This window comes from Triturus cristatus, chromosome 1_1 (assembly GCF_964204655.1).
Source record: "Triturus cristatus chromosome 1_1, aTriCri1.1, whole genome shotgun sequence".
NCBI lineage: Eukaryota > Metazoa > Chordata > Amphibia > Caudata > Salamandridae > Triturus > Triturus cristatus.
In genome coordinates this window covers 145,012,535-145,032,313 of record NC_140579.1, presented here as the reverse complement: position 1 = coordinate 145,032,313, position 19,779 = coordinate 145,012,535, and the positions used below count along the sequence as shown (strand labels likewise).

Here is a 19,779-nt window from a genome sequence, read left to right as displayed (position 1 = left end):
TTGTTTTAACTTTTTGAAACCATTGAGAGGCTTGTACTCTCTTTTCCTCTAACATATGCATCCCTCAGAGGAGAGGCTCCTCGCAGGATAAACAGCTAAGCTCCATGGTGAGCTCCAACCAGTATGCAACGGTCTGCAGACTCCTCACAGTGTAATGACTTATAGTATGTTGCACTTTTACTATGCCTGTTTCTTGTCACATATGTCGGGCCTTTTGCAGATGGAAAACTGCAGTGGGTCCATCACAGCTGTGAACTCAGTCAGGACAGTCAGCGAAGACTGCTGAAACTGCAGCGCTCTGGGTTTCTGTTGGGGAGAGAGAGTCAGGTCGGGGAACAGAATAATTATTTAGAAAACTGAAAGACCCTGGGTGCTAAACGCAGATTGCAACCCGTCGGCAGTCACAATAAAGCATATTGTAAATGGAGTGTAGCAGAGAGGATGATAGACCTGCCCAGGCCCCAGCCCATGACACGTGTGTATGCACAGCATAACCATAATATCCATTTGATTCCTCAACCTTGGCTTCTGACTGAACCAGGAATATTAGGAGCAACTCCGAGTCATAAAGGAGGTATATTCGTTCTGCATACAATTTCCATTCAATAATGCAGTGACAGGTTTGGCAACGTATTACTCTAACCCTAAATGGGTGACAGTTTGCACGGCTGTGCACATCTGTAAACAACTAGGTCTCGCCAAGTTTACACAAAAAGGCGCCTACAGTTATACTATTAAGTACTTCACACCATCACAAACATTAAATGCAGATTTAAGGCTGCCCTAGCGCTGCCAACATCCAGATGTCTGATTAGAAACAGAAAAAGATATGCTATTTCCGTCCACACAGATCTGAGAAAGTATAATTGTTTGCAGCAAATATGATGGCATGTTGTCACTAGTGAAGTAACATGTGATGTCTCCAGGGAATAAATAATCTCTGAGGTCATGAGTACTGCACTAGTGGTATATGATTGCATAGCTAAAGTTAACTGTGTGAATTTAAGTGATTAGGTTTTGCATTTTATATAACATCCATTTAAAAGAAGCTGTACATATCTAGCGTTCTGTAGAGCACATACATTTGTGAGCTTATATTTTTTGTGACAGTCCACAAAGATTTTTTCAAACAAAAGCAAAGTAGAATATTTATAAGGAACTTTGACCAGGCGTATTGGTCAGAACAGATAAGACAATTGTAATGGCAAAGATCCAAACCTAATGATGTACGAAAATGCAAAAGATATTTTTTATTTTCAAAAAACATCTCAAGCACTGTATTGAGCAAAACAAAATAACCTTCAGTGAATAATTTATTATACATTTAGGGCTTCTCCCACTACGATTTTAAAACAGAAGGCATTTTGCCAATTCTAAGTTCTTCTACCCCATTTCATTTCACACACAGATAAGAAACATTGCTGAAGAAGGACAAATGATCTCACCTTTGGAGGCAGCGAGATCCTGTGCGTCGGAAATTGTAGCTGCCACTGTAGCCCGTATAGCTCTGGCTAGGACTGACTGGATTTGGTACTACATGCTGTAGGAGACACAAGTAGAGATTTTGTTTATTAAAGTAATTACAAATGTCTTAGAAATTAAAAGAGAAATACTATATAAAGGCATTTCAGTAGCAAACCCTCTCATATTCTCAATGATCCCACTTAAACTTTCTCTCAACAACTAACCCACAAAATCCTTTGTATAATTCCCAATTAAATCTTCCCAATAACTCCTTTGAATATTCACCAGATTACTCTCCATAAAACCTGTCTAAATAGGAGCCCCCGAGATTTGCAAAATAATTAACCTAAAAATGTTTTTACTGCAGGTCCTAAAAAAATATAAATAATTACAAATCGGAAAAAGTTACTAGTAACCATAGATCTGCATCGTAGGTGTGTTTGTTGAAGTCAAACATTAGAATTTGCCTCATACAGATTGTTTATTTACAACACTAAAACAAGGAGAAAAACATCCTAGAAAGGAAGAAAAACATCTTTGCAGAATTCTATTGGATGCATGAATAAATGCAGGGAAATGTAGCCAGATTGGCAGCAGATCTACAGACTTGAGGAATTTAAGAAACAAGCAAACTTTCCTATCCCATCATGCCTTGCAGTGGCAGTTGTAGGAGAACAACAGTTTTGTTTGACATAACACAAATTGATACTTACCTGAAACAGGAGACAGGGTCTATATTTTTCTGCTGAAACCATAACAAGAACCTTTTCCATTTAACAATGGCCAGCTCCCTTGTGTTTGTTCTTTAAAAATGTCTATGATGTCTTTTGACAACTTCAAATACTCATATTGGATGACTTCAAGACCCGTACATTTAATTCAAGGATTTTAGACTTGGTTGAAATACTTGTCCCGGAATTTGAACAGGAGGTTGGGGTTTCATGGTAGCCTACTTTGAACCGCTTCGGAGAGGTGCAGTAGATCTGTTTACCACCATTGTCTTGGCCGGTCCAGGGCAATAAGGATTATCCTGGTGACTGATTGATTGGGTTTGAGAATCATAGATGGGATCAGTGCAATTAGGGGAAACTCCTATAGTATATATTTTGACAGGCTCATCAAAATGGCTTTTCCTACAGAATGTGGATCCAGGTATCTGGAGGCGTAAGCCTTGCATTTTTTATCCTCCTGTGGCAAACAGATCTCTTTGAGGAACCCCCCTATCCTTCCAATATTCCTTCTAACACCACATCATTCAGTACTGACATTTCCTTATGGGAATTTCCTCAGAAATGTTCTGTGTTTTTGCGCGACGATATGAAAGTAGGCAACCTGAAAGTCAAATGAACCCATTTAGTCTTCTACCTTTACTTCTGGAATGATTTGACGGACAGCCATCATTTGAAACTTTTTTATGAACTTGTTCGCCTCTCTCAGATCCTGAGTAAGTCTGTAAACTGTTTCAAAGACATTTCTTAAGGAATGAGGAAATACTTTGAGTAGACGCATATATGTATTTTCCTTTTTAGGACACAGACTCTTTCTATGGCCCACTTTCCTAGTAGAATATGTGCTTCATTTTATCTTGAGTAGATATAATTTAAAAGACAGTGATTTATTCATTGGTATGGAAAGAGATGGTGCTTTGAAAAGAAGAGCATTAACAAGTTGCTCAATATTCAGCACCCAATTGTCTTTGGTTATGCTTCACCATTCTTCGAGATGATATGTAATATTTCTAATGACTGGAATGGCGTGCAGGGGTATGAAGTAGGGAAATCATTGTCACTTACGCTGGAATTCCCTGCCTGAACTGAGTTGAAGCTGCAAATCACAGCCCTTTGATGACCTTGTTTAGTGGTATGGTTCCATTTATTGGGGCTGTTGGCCTCGAGAATGTCAGAGGGGTTTCATGGTATGGGTGATGTCTCCTATGTCTGCAATGGGATCTGAAAAACTTTCCTCTTCCTCCAGAACAACCAGTGTTTAAAGTCTATGACTTTGCTTTCATTCTCTGTATTTCTTTCTCAGTGTGATGATTGAAGAGGAACGATCCTGTGAATGGAAAGATAAGGATTTATTTTTTATTGTGCATCATTCTTTAATGAGACAAGAAATAGTCAGGAAGACCTAGGGAGTTTGACAGGGCAGTAATGTTCTGTTGAGGTGAAATGTGCTAGAGGCGCAACTAATCACCTAGTTTGACACCAGAAGACCCTCATAAAGGGTTTCTGGGAAGTCCTTCCTTTTGTCCTGTGGAAGGTCTTCTGCATACATTTTCATTGACACTCACAAGGCTCTGTTATAGCATCCTAGCAGGTAGATTGTAAACGAATGAGAGCTGCACAGTACATTTTTCTGCCTAACGTGTGTTGTCTGTTGATCTCCCTATCCACAGTTGTTTCTGTGGCAAACGCATTATATTTGCTCACAGACTAGAATACAATGGAGTCTGGTTTGGCGTTGGATCTCATAAATAGCAATCCTGTCTAAGAGGTGTACATTTTTTAAACGTCTTGGGGTAATTTAACGTTTGAGATTACTGATCGACAAAGGAACCTTTCCTTTGCAACCTAAGATTGAGTAAAGGCTTTGGTAGCGATAGAGGCTTCACCGTAATTTGGACATGATCTTCAGGAGGAATTCGATGGAATCTGGTTCTCATCAGGTGATTCAGAGGAAGAGTAAATTGTCCTTGATGCTCTTCTTTTAGAAAACAGTAAACAATAAATCCCTCAACAGGGCCTTGAAGCCAATTATTGCCTTCTTGAGAAAAGTGCCTCAATGTTGAATGTCTTGAAGAAGAATGTCTTGACATTGATACTGTTCTTGATGGAGCCCTTCAAGGTGATATTGTGCTAGTCTGCGGGGTTGACCATGAGCTTGTCTTCGATGGCGAGCATTATGATACTTTGTCAGATTCTGACATCTATAAGCTCGACATTGAACCAGCTCGATGCCAGTGTTTGGACTGGTGGTGGTTCTTGTACCTACTTTGTTCCCTGAATCCCCACCTTGGAGATTACCTAGGGACAGCAGATTCAGATATAGTAGAAGGAGCCCCTTCAGAGCACTGTATCGCGCTCGTGGGCCACCCTGTTCTTCTGCCTCTTGATTTTGTCGTCCGAACTGTCCACGAAGATGGAGTACAGGAGAAAGATCACACACAGTAAACATGTGAGTCATTTGGTGCCTTCTTTCTCCCAAAATCTAGGCACTTGGAAAAAAAGATAAGTAATTTTTGGGTCACAAAAGAAGTGTAGAAACAATTTTGCTCACAGGAAACACTTAATGCCAGTGACGTTTTGTGAAACCCGACAGTTTCAGAAAAAAAAACACAACTTCCTGAAGAGAATCCAGGCACAGAAACCCGAAAAGCGTTCTGAGATCCTCCCATAACGAACCAGAAAAAAGAACTGTTGCTCTCTAGACACTGCCAGGCCAAGGAGTGATGGGAAAGGAAAGGTTGCTTAATTCTTAAGGGGGAATGCCAGTTATTCCCCAAGTCTTCAGATCTGAGCATATCTAGCTACATTTCCCAGCATTTCTACAAGTTGTTGAGCTATGGTCATTTAGTAGATCAAATGCCAGTTTTTCTCTTGTTTTCCAGTAGTGTTTTCTCTTTCTGTTTTTAGAGTTGTAAATAAATGGAATTGGAAAGACCACAATGATTTATGGTACACTGATATCACAATTTGTGCATTTTAATTCATCATTTATTTATTAATGGTTGTTTTTACTAATAAAGATATGTTAATTAGTTGAATGGAGACCTCCCTAGTTTACAGAGGACAACATTCAATTCCCAGGGAAGGGAGGGTCTCCTGATATGGGGAAAGACTTTCCTTATGGCAGGATTCTCAAAAAAGAGGTTTGTGAGGGACACTTTCCATAAGCTGTACTATAAGCGTAAGGTGGAAAATCGCAACATCGAATTGAAATTGGCAGGATTCCAGAAGAAGAACCATTTGTTCAAGTAGTACATTGTTTTTGGGAGTAAGTTTGTCTGTTGATCCAGGAAAAACAACTTGAGAATGAGATGTCCTGCTCTGTGTTGTGAATGTGGTAGGACATTTCTTTCTGAAACCATGTGCCTTGAATTTGGAGATGATTCACATGGGCGGATCATTTGGTAGAAAGGGGCATCCTCGTAATGATTGTCTGGATTACAACACCCTGAGAACAACTAGCTAGCCACTGGAGACAAGGTGAAGGCCAGCATTCACAGTGAAGTCACTAAGATGCTGGAGCTAGGAGTGATCGAACCTTCCAGCAGCCCCTGGTCCTTAAGATGGTTTTTCTTGCTTTCCGGTTGCACTCACTTGCCTGAGACTTTGATCATTGGTCTTTGAGACATAGTTGGAGAGGTCTCATGTGGATGTAGGTGTTGTGAACCAGAGAACTGCAGGCTGCTATCGAACCTAAAAGAGAAGAGGCTTGTCTGGCTATTGGAAGCTTTAGCTTATGAAAAATCACACATTTCAGGCAGGCAGAAGACAGATTCTCCTTTAAAGGAACTCTCGGTTTCCCGTAAATCCCCCAAGTGCCAGACTAAATCCTAAGTTTTTTACAGCAATGCTTCCACAGGCCGATAGGTAACAAAAGGAAGCTCCACACTGCCTACATACCACCCCAGAAGCCGCCGAGCACATATAGGTGCCATACATGTGACTCAGGGCCAAGACTGTTTTGCATATAGCTGGGTACAAACTGAGGTGACATGGTGTGTAAAATAACAATGGATCGGGATGCAGCCCGTGTAATTACCAGTGGCTGAGATTAATTCAAGCATTCCATCCATTACTTTTTTGTGTATTGTAGCATGTCACTCCTGTGAGCTGACATCAATTTCTGTCTTTTCCCTTTTTTGCGGCCTCAGATAGGGAACGTAAAACAATTGTTGGTGACAGTGTGTTGATCTCTAACTTAACCTAAGGTGCTAGATTTGCAGCTGCCTTCAATTGACACTAAGACAAATTTTGACAAAGATCCTCCAACCTGGGACATCGATGCCTTTGATACCCAAGAATACCTATAGCTTGCCACTCTACTATGCACCGTATTCACAGAAATGAGGAGAATTAAGATGTCATACGTTTTGTTATAAATGCTACGATTTCAGATGGTATAAATAATGTAATATGAAAGTATAAGCAGTGCATGGTAGTTATAGTTATTGTGTGGTTAGCCTGCTGAAAACAGTGTGTATGGAGGAGTGCCTGTTATAATAATGTGAAGGTTGTGCATAAATTATAAATTTAAGGTATACCTAACTTTTACATTTTTGGTACTTTGTTTGGTTTGTAAAGAAAGAATAAATGAAAGTTTCCTAACTATAACTTAGTATGAACCTTTGTTTTTTCACTGAATTACAATTTTTTTATTTTTAATAAAATTGTGCTTCAAATTGTAGTGCCAAGTGTCATTGAGTGTAGAGCGGTTATATGGAGTGTCATACAGTACAGTGGAGGGCAGGGTCGTACAGTGTAGTGTCATGGAATAGAGTTGAGCTGCGTAGCGTGTAGTGGACTAAAGTGTCATACAGTGGAGTGGTGTCTTCTAGTATTCAGTAGAGTGGTGTTCAGTGGTGTGCTGTGTCGTAACGTGTTGGCAAGTCTCATACAATGGCTTACAGAGTATTACAGTTTTGTACAGCGGAGTTGTATAGAGTGGAGCAGAATGCAGTAGAGTGAAGCAGTGTAGAGTGGAGTGTCGAACAGTGGCGTAGAGTGGGGAAACGTACAGTGGAGTAGAGTGAACTGGAGTTGATCGGAGTTGCGTAGGGTGGAGTTAATTGTCATGGAGTGTTATGTTGTAGTGTAGGGTGGCATGGAGTAGAGTGGGCTGGCGTTATATACAGTGGAGTAAGGTGTCGGAGTGGTGTGTTGTACAGTGGAAAGGAGTGCTGTGTCGTACAGTCTTGGAAAATGTCAGAATGGAGTAAATTGGAGTGTCACATAGTGAATTACAGTGTAATAAAGTAGAGTGTGGTAGAGTGGAATGGCATAGAGTGGAGTTAAGTGATGTAGAGTTGCGTAGAGTGGAGTAATGTACAGTAGGGAAGTGCAGTAGAGTGGAGTGGTGTATCAAAATTGAGTGCAGTACAGTGGGGTTAGGAGACAGAGGGAGTTGCATATAGTGTCGTACAGTGAAGTAGAATGGAGGAGTGTGTCAAAGAATCAAGTGCAGTAAAGTGGGTTGGAGTGGCATATAGGGAGTTGCGTAGAGTGTCATACAGTGATGTAGTGTTGTACAGTGCCATACAATAAACTAGAGTGCTGTAGACTAACATTGACAGTTGTACAGTGGAGTATAATGTGGTAGAGTGGCGGGGCGTAGACTGTCGTTCAGGGGAGAGCAGTGTTTTTGCGCAGAGTACAGTGGAGTGTTGTACAGTGGAATGGCGTACACTGTAATGGTGTAGAGTGGAGTAGTACACAGTGCAGGAGCATAGAGTGGAGTGCCAAGGTGCACAATGGAATAGCGTACAGTAGAATGGCAGAGAGTGGAGTTTACCTTTCAAACCTGAAATATTGGCTTGTCCTACATATCTACATTTATTTTATTTTCCAAACAAATTAAGGCTCATGTAAGAGCAACCCAAGATTATGTAGAATATAATTTAGTGAAATCATTTTTCATCAATGTTACTGGTACCGTGGTACCGTCTAGAAGCTAACAGTACTTAAGAGGTAGGCCATACAATTTTGTTAGAAAAAGTATACACACACTAAATGGCATACCACTACAACCCTATGTGGTCTTTCTGAAGCCTACATAGAGTACTACCTCGTGCTCTCTATTTTTGATATTAATATACAGCACGCAGCCAAACCTTTCTTGCTAATCCAACATGGCTACCTTTCCACAGTGAACTGTGTGCCAGTAGGCAATAATATCTTGTAATATCATTGATGTGTACAGAGATAGTACTTTGGTACTACTGCGATGACAGATACCACTAAGTTGTTTTGCCTTATAACTTAACAACAACTAAACAAATATAGCTGCCAAGTGGAAAAGGGATCCTCTTCATCGTATACTGTACATTCCTGTGAAATGTTATTCAAAACCGAACTGGCATTTTGGCACTACATTCAACACAAAAAGTCTATATAAAATTAATTGGGGTCCAAATCTGTTTTAGACCCCCTGTTTCCTCTTTGCCCCCTCTTGACCAAATTCTGCAAAACGTAGCATTATCATCCAATGTACATCGAGGAATAGTTCTGGACATTTTCAGGGAAATTCGTCAAATGGGTGCAGAGTTATTAAGAGGGAAAAATATGAGGAATTCCTATCTCTAGCAAGCCTAGCTATAACTACAACGTGGTTACCAATATATAACATTACAACAAGATGGTCATTTTGTTGTGCCCAAGGCTTTGCAAAAGCAGCAATGAGACACACTTGTACCCACTGTCAGAGTGCCAGCGCTTTATTTTATGATAAAGATCGTGGGATGAAAAAAATATACATACACATTTCCTATTGAAAGCCATTTTTCTCAGAAAACTAAGCATTTAAAAAAATATATATATAAAAAAGCTATATTGGCCAACTTTTATTCACTTTACAAGAAAAACAATTGCAAATATAGTCATGAAAAAGATTCATAGGACACAAGTACAAGAGAACACATTCATAAACATTATAGGCTGCAACCTATTAAGCTACATTGGCCCTATTTGCCCTCAACTCTCCTCTAAAAAAGATTTGTGAACGAGTTTTACAGTCACTATTCTAAATATTCCCCATTTTATTTACATATAGGTGAAAATTAATCAATATAGCTTTTTATTAGGACTGGGCGGTAAATTGCGTTCCGCTCGCGGAATTTGGGCACTGTTGCGTTCCGTGGAGAACGCAGAGTTGCCAAAAATTCTGCGATCCCCAGCTATGTGGAATTTTTTGCTTATTCGCACTTTCAAAATGCGTGTTCGCAAGATATTTCTCCCCGAGCACGCAAACAGCGTTCGCGAACAAGAAAAAAGCATTGTGAACGGGCGGAATAAGCAATTTTGCATGGTCGCGGAACATTTGCGTGCTCGCAGAGATTTTTTACTGTTACGCAGAGCTTTGCGTAGCGTGACTACGCAAATTCCACGTCAAAAGTATGTTAGTTTAAAAAACTGCCTTTTCAAAAGGAAAATATCTCTCTCTCTCTCATATATATATATATATATATATATATATATATATATATATATATATATATATATATATATATATATATATATATATATATATATATATATATATATATATATACACATATATATACATATACCAAATTACTTACACCGTCATGTCGGGAGTCGCATGGTAATAGAACTAAAAGCAGTGCTAAGGCCTTGGCATTAAAGTCTACTGTAAAAACAATGCACCTGATAGCCTATTCACATTGCTTTAATACACCCAAACTCTAACCAATCAGAGCTCCGACCCACCATACTTCAGAGTTCGAGCACAAGTGTTATACAAGCAAAAGAGGTCTGAAATGGTGAGTATTTACGGTGAGGAGGGAGGGTTGCATGTGAATCTATAAAAGATATCGATACTGGAGAACCACAATGTGCAGGTAAGTAACTTGTTTTTTTCTCCAGTATTGTATCTTTTACAAATTCACATGCTTAAATCAAGACTAGTTAGCAGTACCAGTTAAAATAAAGTGGTATTGTTTAGTTACTGAAAACCATTTCTAGTAGCAAACATCCAATTAAAGTCATAAATATTTAAGGTGCTGTGTGGAAATTACCAATGTGTAATTACAATAGTTGATAAAAGCATTCCTGTTAGCTAAAATCCAGTCAAAGGCTAAAATAATTAAAGTGCATTCTGCCAGAAACAAATAAGCAGTCACAGCCGTTCGAGTAAAAGGTATGAAAGGTTTGAACCATCACAACAGGCAGGGCCAAATAAAATCAACCAAATGTGCTCACAATACTGTTGAAGAGGCAAGTCAGTGCAACTCTAAGCTAGGCTAGGCGTGGCAGTCTCCCACTCGTGTTGGGGTGCTTTGCATCGACAAAATGCCCCCTACAGAACCAGGTAATATGAGCAGTGATATAGTCATAGTAAGGTTAGCACATGACCAGGGTGCAAGTACGATGGCTGTGACTTCTGTGCTGAGCTGAACTGGCGTTGCAATCACCGGATCATATGGCTTTACTTTACATTACTTGACTGCCCCCAACGGAAACACTAGTTGCTTTGCGGCCGCCCCAACTTAAATGGCAGATTTTGTTATCAGGTCCTGGCCGTGTTTGCGGCTGGGTGTTGCTGTACTGACTGGCAAAGCAGCTGTCTAAGTGCTCTGACACATTTGGCATATCTCCCCAGCGCCCTGGGAGCCATGATCTAAAGCAGATGGAAGATGCATCCTAACATGTGTACGTACCATTAGCCAAAAAGAGTGGTTTAAGCAAGAGTCTCCTTAATAGTCTAGGGCTGAACAACTGCCTAACAAGTGTAACCAGGATTCATGTTTATAATTGCACAGCTTACAGTCTCTGTTGTCTCCCGGTCATGCCCAGGTTCATTTAAAATCTTTTACTGGGAGCACTAGTAATCTCATGTAAAAGATCTGTCTTCATGTTTCTGCATCTATAGCTACCATAAAATAAGGTTGTGGTTTCCCCACGTGATAAAAGTGCCATTCAGGGCGGCGTGGCTTGCCGAGCAGCATAATGGCCACTCGTTGAGAGGGATCAATACAATCCTCAATAATCCTGCCATAAAGAGCGTTCGTAGTCGCCTGTGAACAGCGAGCTGAAAGAGGAGAGAGGTGGTAGATATCGATAGCGGAGAGTATATATGCCTATAAGCCTTCAGCGCCAGAAGATTTGGATGGAAAAGCTGTGACGCAGCGGATCCTAACGCGAGGCCTGCGACGGCTGCTGGGATGCACGCAGGGACATACGAGGCGGAGACTTGGGCCCGCGGCTGAGACGACGTGTCGCTGATGCCATAACGGCCGCACTGCGCCCATTCCAGGAACCGTACCATACTTGTGCATCTGCATTACTAAACACAGCCAACAGTCGTTGTATTTGGTGGTCATTGTTGGCCGCAGTTTTTATTACTTATTATATACGTCACACTTGGACAACTCCCCTCCCCCTTGGGGGCCGGGGTCATAAATCATTGTTACACATTATTACAAATTGGATGTCACGCATTGTCAGCTGGACATCATAAATCATGGGTGATAAATCCTTGTGTGTCATAAATCATTCTGCCACAATTGGTCCTTATTTTGTTGCCATAAATCACTCTGCCTGATCACCATAAATCAGCAGCCATAATCATGGGTCATAACTCATCGGTATGTCATAAATCATTCTGTCACAAGCTATCATAATTCACCCTGACAGCTCGTAGATTGTTTTTTGTTGTTTACCACGCCCCTTTGCGTGTGGGGGGTAGCCTTTTCCCTGGAGTTAGGCCCCAACTTGCTACCTTGTTAGTCTCTTTTGTGCCCCACCTTCTGGCGGGGGCTGGGCTGCGAGCGCCGTCTCCGTTTGCTACCCCGATTTTGTCAGGCGCACTCACCCTGCCGTGCGGCATCCCAAAGTGAGTTAGCTCTGCCGGGGGCACATGCACGCGTATATGCAAAGGTTATAAATTTGTTCCTGCACTTGAATGGGCAACCCTCGTGTGCCCTTGCCCTGTTGAATTATTATTATTTTTTTTTTGCAGGGTGAAAAGGGGTTAGAACCAGTGGTCCTGAGGCAAGGCAAAGCCTCGACCTAGGTATGTTCTTCTAATCTATCATCCTGTGACCTGGTTTTTCTACAACCTTCCATCTCTCGCACACCTTTCTCAAATACCTGCCCAGCATATCAGCATATAAATAACTTAGTGTCCCCCTTTGCACTTCACTTGATGGGTGTGTAAGCTCATTCTCCTCTATGGACGCTGGCTCCCTCTAGTGGATGTAATTTCGCAGTGGCCCTCACGTTAGCACCCGGTGAACACTTCCGATCACATGTCGTTGGGGCTTCTAACGTCTAGAGTCCTCTGTTCCCGGATGGTGCCTACACATCCAGCTGTGAAACTACCAGTCGTACTTAAACCCCCATGGTTTGTATTCTGCTGCTTTCATCTAGCGCGTACTCTGCTGGAAGGTAACTGAGTGCGATACATTAGCACCAGCCGCATTGCCCAAGAACTGCTCATACCTGCTATGCGTTGGGGCATATATATTTTTTTTGCGCACCCCCCTTTTTATTGGGGTTGGTGTAGGGGGGACTGGGCTTGAGCCCGGGGCCTCGTAGCAGCGAACAACCTGCGCGCCGCCCTGGAGCTCCCTGACGCGTTTACTAACTGACCAATACGGTTAATGTAGTGACCCTGCATAAATCTCTGTCCGAAGGGCTACACTACTGTGTTCCAAAAGATCAGTGATTCTCCGTTGAACAACATCACATTTCAATATTTGCCTTGGCAAATGCCCGTCAGCCACATTAGCCAAGTCACGTTTTCATTCATAAGACAGGGCCTGTAATTCTGTTTCCACTGCGCTCATAACGCCCCACTCCTCTTCTATGAAGTCAACAATGTAGTTCTCGTAACACACACAGATAATCATTTATGTGGCCTGACCCAGATCCGACTAAGAAGAGTAGGCTCACAGGGGTTAGTCCCCACCTTGGCTGCTCTGGTATCGCCCCAGTGATACCTGGTGATACAGGCTTGGCGCTCCCATGAAAGCACTGTGTAACTTCAGCACAGTCCTCCCTTTCTGAGTGCTTGATCCATACCTACTGGAAAGGCACACTTTCACAGGCGCCAGAGGGCTGGTAAGCACGGCGATGATAGGCAACACACACCTGCTTAGTTCTACTCCTGAAACCTCACTCTGTCACGGGCCCCAGAAGGCTGTGAAGCACAGCGATTATAGGCAAACAAACGCATGCTTAATCCAGCTACTACTTCCTGCCAGGTGGTGCACCACTTGGCCGCACATGATTTAAATAGTGGGCGATGCCAATGCTACCCCTGTCTGCGAAACGTTTTACTTCGTTTTTTTTTTTTTTTGGCGCTTTTATATAGCGTAGGCCCGACCCGAAGGTATTAAAGCGCTTGCTCTGAACACATGCTATCTTACAAAGAGGACACCTTTATTTTATGGCACGGGGATATAACGCGATTTGGTTTTAAAATTCTTGCCAGCATTTGGCGAGATATGCGCCCTGGTCCCAGAGGACGAAAATTCACTGTGTTTAAGAGCTATTTATTATTATTGTCTCCAAAATTAATGGTACAGACAATATCTTGTAACTGTGCGTTTGGTTAGACATTTTTTAGGGCTTCGTGACCAGTTAAGGACACCTTTTTTCTTTTTTGTTGTTAGGCATGGCGAGATTAAGTGATTTGCCCAGAATCGCAGGCTGTTTGTAATGTCTTGTACATTAATTACAGTTTGCGTTACCAGGGATTATTAAGTGAACACTCACTCTTTTGCTGCATATCGTTTGTATCATCAACCGCATTTATCAGGGTGCTGCGGTGGCCTCGAGTGTTGCGGAATTCTCAGCCACGGAAGGCTGCCAGAGGGAATTGCTTCCTGTATCTAACCTGCAGCACTCGGGGCATGGGAAGCTGCTACACCCGGTATATATCCTGCGACGGGCGGAAGGGGCGTTAACTGCTGTGCGCTTCGGTCGACAGCATGACAACTAGGCGCCTCCTAACCCTACTCCCCGGGATGCGCCTACTGGGAGCACTAGCAATCTCATGTAAAAGATCTGTCTTCATGTTTCTGCATTTATAGCTACCATAAAATAAGGTTGTGGTTTCCCCACATGATAAAAGTGCCATTCAGGGGGGCGTGGCTTGCCGAGCAGCATAATGGCCACTCGTCGTGATACAATCCTCAATATGCCATAAAGAGCGTTCGTAGTCGCCTGTGAACAGCGAGCTGAAAGAGGAGAGAGGTGGTAGATATCGATAGCGGGGAGTATATATGCCTATAAACCTTCAGTGCCAGAAGATTTGGATGGAAAAGCTAAGACGCAGCGGATCCTAACGCGAGGCCTGCGACGGCTGCTGGGATGCACGCAGGGATATACGAGGCGGAGACTTGGGCCCGCGGCTGAGACGGCGTGTCGCTGATGCCAGAATCAGTGGAGAAGGTTACACGTTGCTTGATCAACACATTTGGCCGCGGGCAGCGGATGGCTCCGGGTGCCCATCTGGAGAGCGCGGCCAAGCCCGCCTGAGCCTGCTGACCATTTCCAAACAGGCCATGATGCTGGGAGGGCTGCAGAGCTCGAGTCAAGGAGGCCGCTGTTGAAATTCTGAGGTGAGAGGCTGTGGGGTGCAGTAGATGCGGGAAGAGTGAGACGTGGGGCACTGCCGCACCCGGCAGGCCCAAGCAGTGTGCTGGTGTGGGCGGCGGCCTCGGGCCCTGTTGAGCTGAAGCCGGGCCCTGTTGAGCTTGCGCACCATACGCGGGTGCGCAAGCTGCTTCGTAGTGAGCCTGGGTTGCACCCGCGATCCCCGGCTGCGCATATCTCGAGTCTCGTGTGGCAATTGTTATCATGGGTACACACGATGCTAAACAAGCCAAACTCACCTTTGAGCACAAAAGATTTACCTGGCACAAAGATGATGAGGCGGACACTGGTAACAAATCTAGCACAACAGAAGGTGCCCTGCTACTTGACATTAAAGCCAGTTTAAAGACCATCGATTATAAATTAGACATGCTGAACACGAGACTGGACCAGGTTAAGTGGCAAGTAGATTCCCAAGAGGAACGCGTAGATGTACTGGATAATTGCACTACTCAGTACCACGAATTCCAGGTAGAAACTAAGGGACAATTGCTTCATATAGACAGAGTGCTTAACATCATCAAGGCCAAGAATGAAGATTTAGAGGCCCGTTCTCGCCGAAACAGTCTACGCACCACGGGTAACCCAGAAACAACAACGATCGTGAAGATGGAAACATAAGTGAAAGATCTGATCCATGCCGAGACCAATATTAGCACGTATATTGAATTATCGGGATCATGATGCCATCCTCAGGCTGGCCAGAGTGAGAAGAAATATCAACGATTATGACAATAACATTTCCACATACTGAGACTTTACCCCAGCAGTCCAAGCAGCCAGGCGTGAATTTGTCCCAGTCAAAAGGATGTTAGGTCAGGCAGAAATACCATATGCTCAGCTATACCAGGCCAAATTAAAGATTAATCATGAAGGGTCAGTTCACCACTTCACGGACGCCAAATCTGCGTTGAAATTCGCTAAACACATCGGAAACCCAAAAAACGCAGCAAGATCGCCCTCCAAAGATACCCTTGAAGCTAGACTCAGTGATAATGACTGATTTGATATGTGTTGTACTGCCCGGTATTATTTAATTTAACTGTGTTGCAAAGTCTAGCGTTAAAATTCGATCTTAATGCAATATTGTTGTTACAGACCGCCTCTTACACAATACATTAGAAGGGCAATCGCCTCGCTCTCGCCTGTTAAGTGCGGCCACCCTGCCACCAGGTGGGGCTAAATGCCGGTTAAATCATGCCCCCAGGGAGATCTCCCAGTTCTAGTCCCCTGGCACAAGTTCGGGACTCAATTTACAGTTTGTTTGTAGGGGTGGGCTTTTATACTCAACTTAATTGAGAGGTTGGAGTGGGCGGGAGGAGCGAACGTGAAGTTAATAGTGTTAGACAGGACAGTTCTATTCCATGTCATCTACACAGTAGAAGCAGCGAACTGCGTCATAGTCAAAGACACCCTTATGTTGTCAGTTCACGGTCACATCAGCGTGTAGCAAGCTCCAACATTTTGCATGTGCTCAGAGAAAGACCCAGACCAAGCCACTTATCTAATATGAAAATATCAAAGTCACCCTGAGATGACAGCTTACAACTTCCTGACATGAACATCAGGGGGTTAAATAACTTTCGTAAAGTTCGACTTGTTCGATCATATTTAGTTAGGCATGACATTGATATAAGTTTCATTCAAGAAACACATTTGAAGAGCAAGTTGCACACCAAGTTACACAACAGACGCTGGGGAGCTATTTATTCCACCATCTATTCTAATTAGGCCAGAGGGGTGTCCATATTGAGTAGGCGTGGCGTGAACTGGAAGACAACTACGTCTCATGTTGACCCGGAAGGTAGATATGTGATCTTAGGATGGAAACTTGGCGAGGTGTACGTCACACTGGCGGCGATATATAGTCCGAATGTGGATAAGCCTGATTTCTCCCAAGACGTCTGGGCCAAAGTACAAACTGTAGGTTACGGTACCACAATATGGGGAGTTGACTTCAACGCATTGGTAGGCGATTCCATGGATAGGAAGTGAGGATCCCGTAAGCTGCATCCAAGATCCAGTGCTGCAATCAATGACATCATCACTGAAGGAGGGTTGATAGATATATGGAGGAAATGGTATTGTGCTCTGCATGAAGGAACTTACATCACAGCTCTAAATAACTCTTGGTCGCGACTAGATTTCTGGTTGATCTCCTCAGATATGTAGCAGCCTGGATCACAACTATAAAACACCTACCAAGGACACTATCAGACCATGCGCCAGTCCAGTTAAAATTGAGTATACCAGACAGCCCGCCAAAATCGGCCTGCTGGAGACTACCACCACACATATTCACAGATACCCTATTTAGAGAAGAGATCAGAGGTGACATAATAGAATATTTTTCCATCAACGCTGGCTCAGTACAGACACAAGCCACGCTATGTGAAGCATTTAAAGCTGTAATCCGGGGGAAATGCATCTCGAGGCAGGCAGAAGTATTAAAATCCATCAGACAAACACTTAGCAATCTGGATACAAATATTAGAGATATTGAGTTACAATATTATAGCAAGGGAGGCACACAAAGATTGGGTGACATAACAGCCAAAATATCAGAGTACGAAGAGGAAGCCGATAGGGAAGTGAAATTCTTAGGGAAATACGCTCAAGCACGCAGATACGGTGAGGGCGATAGGCCAGGCAGAACATTGGCCAATACCATAACCAAACCCAACACCGAACTGTTCATCACAGAAATCCTAGACGATAATTGTGATTTGGTTAGAGGTCCCCAGGGAACATTGGAACAATTTACAAAACATTACTCCGCGCTTTACAAATCTTCCTCCCTGACAACTCCAGAGGAATTTCAGACATATTTAGATTCCCTTGAACTGCTGTGGTTGAGCAGTGGCCACAGAGCCTACTTGGAAGAGCCCTTCACGGTGGAGGATATCACCCAGGTAATAAATAACCGTCCCTCAGGCAAGGCGCCGGGCTCTGACAGGCTAACAGCAGCATTCTACAAGACATACACCGAATTGCTAGCGCCCAAGCATTATATGAGGAGGCGTAGGAGTTGGGGATACCTCCGCCCACAATGAGAGAAGCTATAATACTATCATTGTTAAAAAATAGGAAGCCCCCAATGACAGAGATTCAGATCACCCCCTATCATTGTTAAATCTTGACACAAAAATGTATGCTAAATTGTCGGCCAACCGGTTACAACCATTGTTGCCCTTGATTGCTAGTCCAGACCATTCCGACTTTATTCCGGGCAGGTCTACATCACATATTCTTCTAACCTTCTGCACGATACTTTATTATTTAAATCCTCACTTCACAGCATTAGCAGCGCTTCTTGACGCCACGAAGGCCTTCGATTCACTAGAATGGGAGTATTTATTCACTATTCTTACAAGACTGGGATTCAGCCCAACTTTAATATGTCAAATACAATTACTCTACTCCTTACCTACTACAAAACTTAGGCTAAATGGACTGATCTCACCTCCACTGTCCATCACACAGGGTATGAGACAGGGCTGCCCCATCCCCTTTACTTTTTGCGACTGCCATGGAACCGCGAGCTGAGGCGCTCTGACAACATCACGCAGCAAGAGGTCTTGGATTTACCACTCGCAGTATCATGATGACATTACCCTATGCATTAACATCCTAGCGGATAATCTCAATCCAGTGAAATGTGAGATCCTAAAATTTGGGGGGTTGTCTGGTATTCAGATCAATTGGTCAAAATCAGTTCTGTTTCCATTAACTGCAAGCACCTTGCCCTATCCATCAGATTATCCTCTCCAATGGGCTACAGGGCCGGTATGCTATTTAGGTATTTGGCTATGCCAGACTACACAAGAACTCTGACAGAGCAGTGACTTGGCTAGAGAACAAAATTAAGATCTGGTCCCGACTCCGGCTATCTGTGGCGGGACATATAGCCATTGCTAAAATGATTGACCTCCCCAAGTTTTTATATTTATTCATAAATCTCCCCCTTCCACTCGTGAAGGCCTTCTTTAAAACTATGCGATCTTTGATGGTATCCCTGGTGTGGGAAGTAAACAAGCCAGGGTATCATGGGAACTCCTGACCCTCCCCTTCGCTCAGGGTGGACTGGGCGCGCCAGACATCCCGCTATAGGCATACTGTGCACAACCTAAATGTTACACTACTGGTTACATACAACAACGAAAACAAAGCTGTTCCTAAAAGTGAAATAAGAAAAAGGGGAGGGAAAACTGTGTTCACGGACACTTAAAATATTGGATATTGAGGCCCTCACACAAACTCAGGGCTATCGTAATTTACGTTACCCCTTCGAATGTATTGCATCATCATCGGGCTGCTCCTGCGTCGGGTCGGCTGGTGCAATACCCGACGGGCTCTTGTTTAAGGAGCACTTTTATGGAGATCTTTTAAATCCAATGAAGCCGGTGGATGCGTGCGTGTGTGGGGCTCTAAAGTGATGTAGATGAAAAAATGCGTTGGTATTTAAAAATAGGGGTCGAAGTACTTACTCAACTAATTTATTAGGAAGTCTTCTCCCCTAGTTAAAAGATTCTGAGGTTAAGTGTTATTAACTTAGAGTTATTAACTAAGTTATATACACTGCCTCAGTTAGGTCGACATGTTTCTCGCTCCATTTAGAGAAGTACTCTGGCGATTCTTCAGGACCAAAAAGATGTTTGTCTATCTCCATCTAAAATAATATCAAAATAAACAGTATGCAATCTCTGTCACAAATTTAGTGTTACCTGCAGCTCGGTCTACCCTAACAATTCATAAGGATATTCCACTGCAGTTCCTGGTAGATGAACGCAAGGAGTTCCTCGCGTTTGACACGCCGAGTCCGTGTCTCGTACACACCTACCCCGTTCTGGTAGGTGTGTACGAGACACGGACTCGGCGTGTCAAACGCGAGGAACTCCTTGCGTTCATCTACCAGGAACTGCAGTGGAATATCCTTATGAATTGTTAGGGTAGACCGAGCTGCAGGTAACAC

At 43.1% G+C, this 19,779-nt stretch overlaps 1 protein-coding gene across 2 annotated transcripts in view; it reads right to left on the bottom strand.

Annotated features, from left to right (window-relative positions):
* The window catches only part of PHF1 (PHD finger protein 1), a 959,509-nt gene that overhangs the window by 154,145 nt on the left and 785,585 nt on the right, over window positions 1-19,779 (bottom strand). For both annotated transcript variants that reach the window (XM_085623702.1, XM_085623708.1), the window contains exon 13: window positions 1,446-1,540. In XM_085623702.1, coding sequence (XP_085479828.1) covers window positions 1,446-1,540 — 95 coding nt within the window. The remainder of the gene's footprint in view (window positions 1-1,445; window positions 1,541-19,779) is intronic.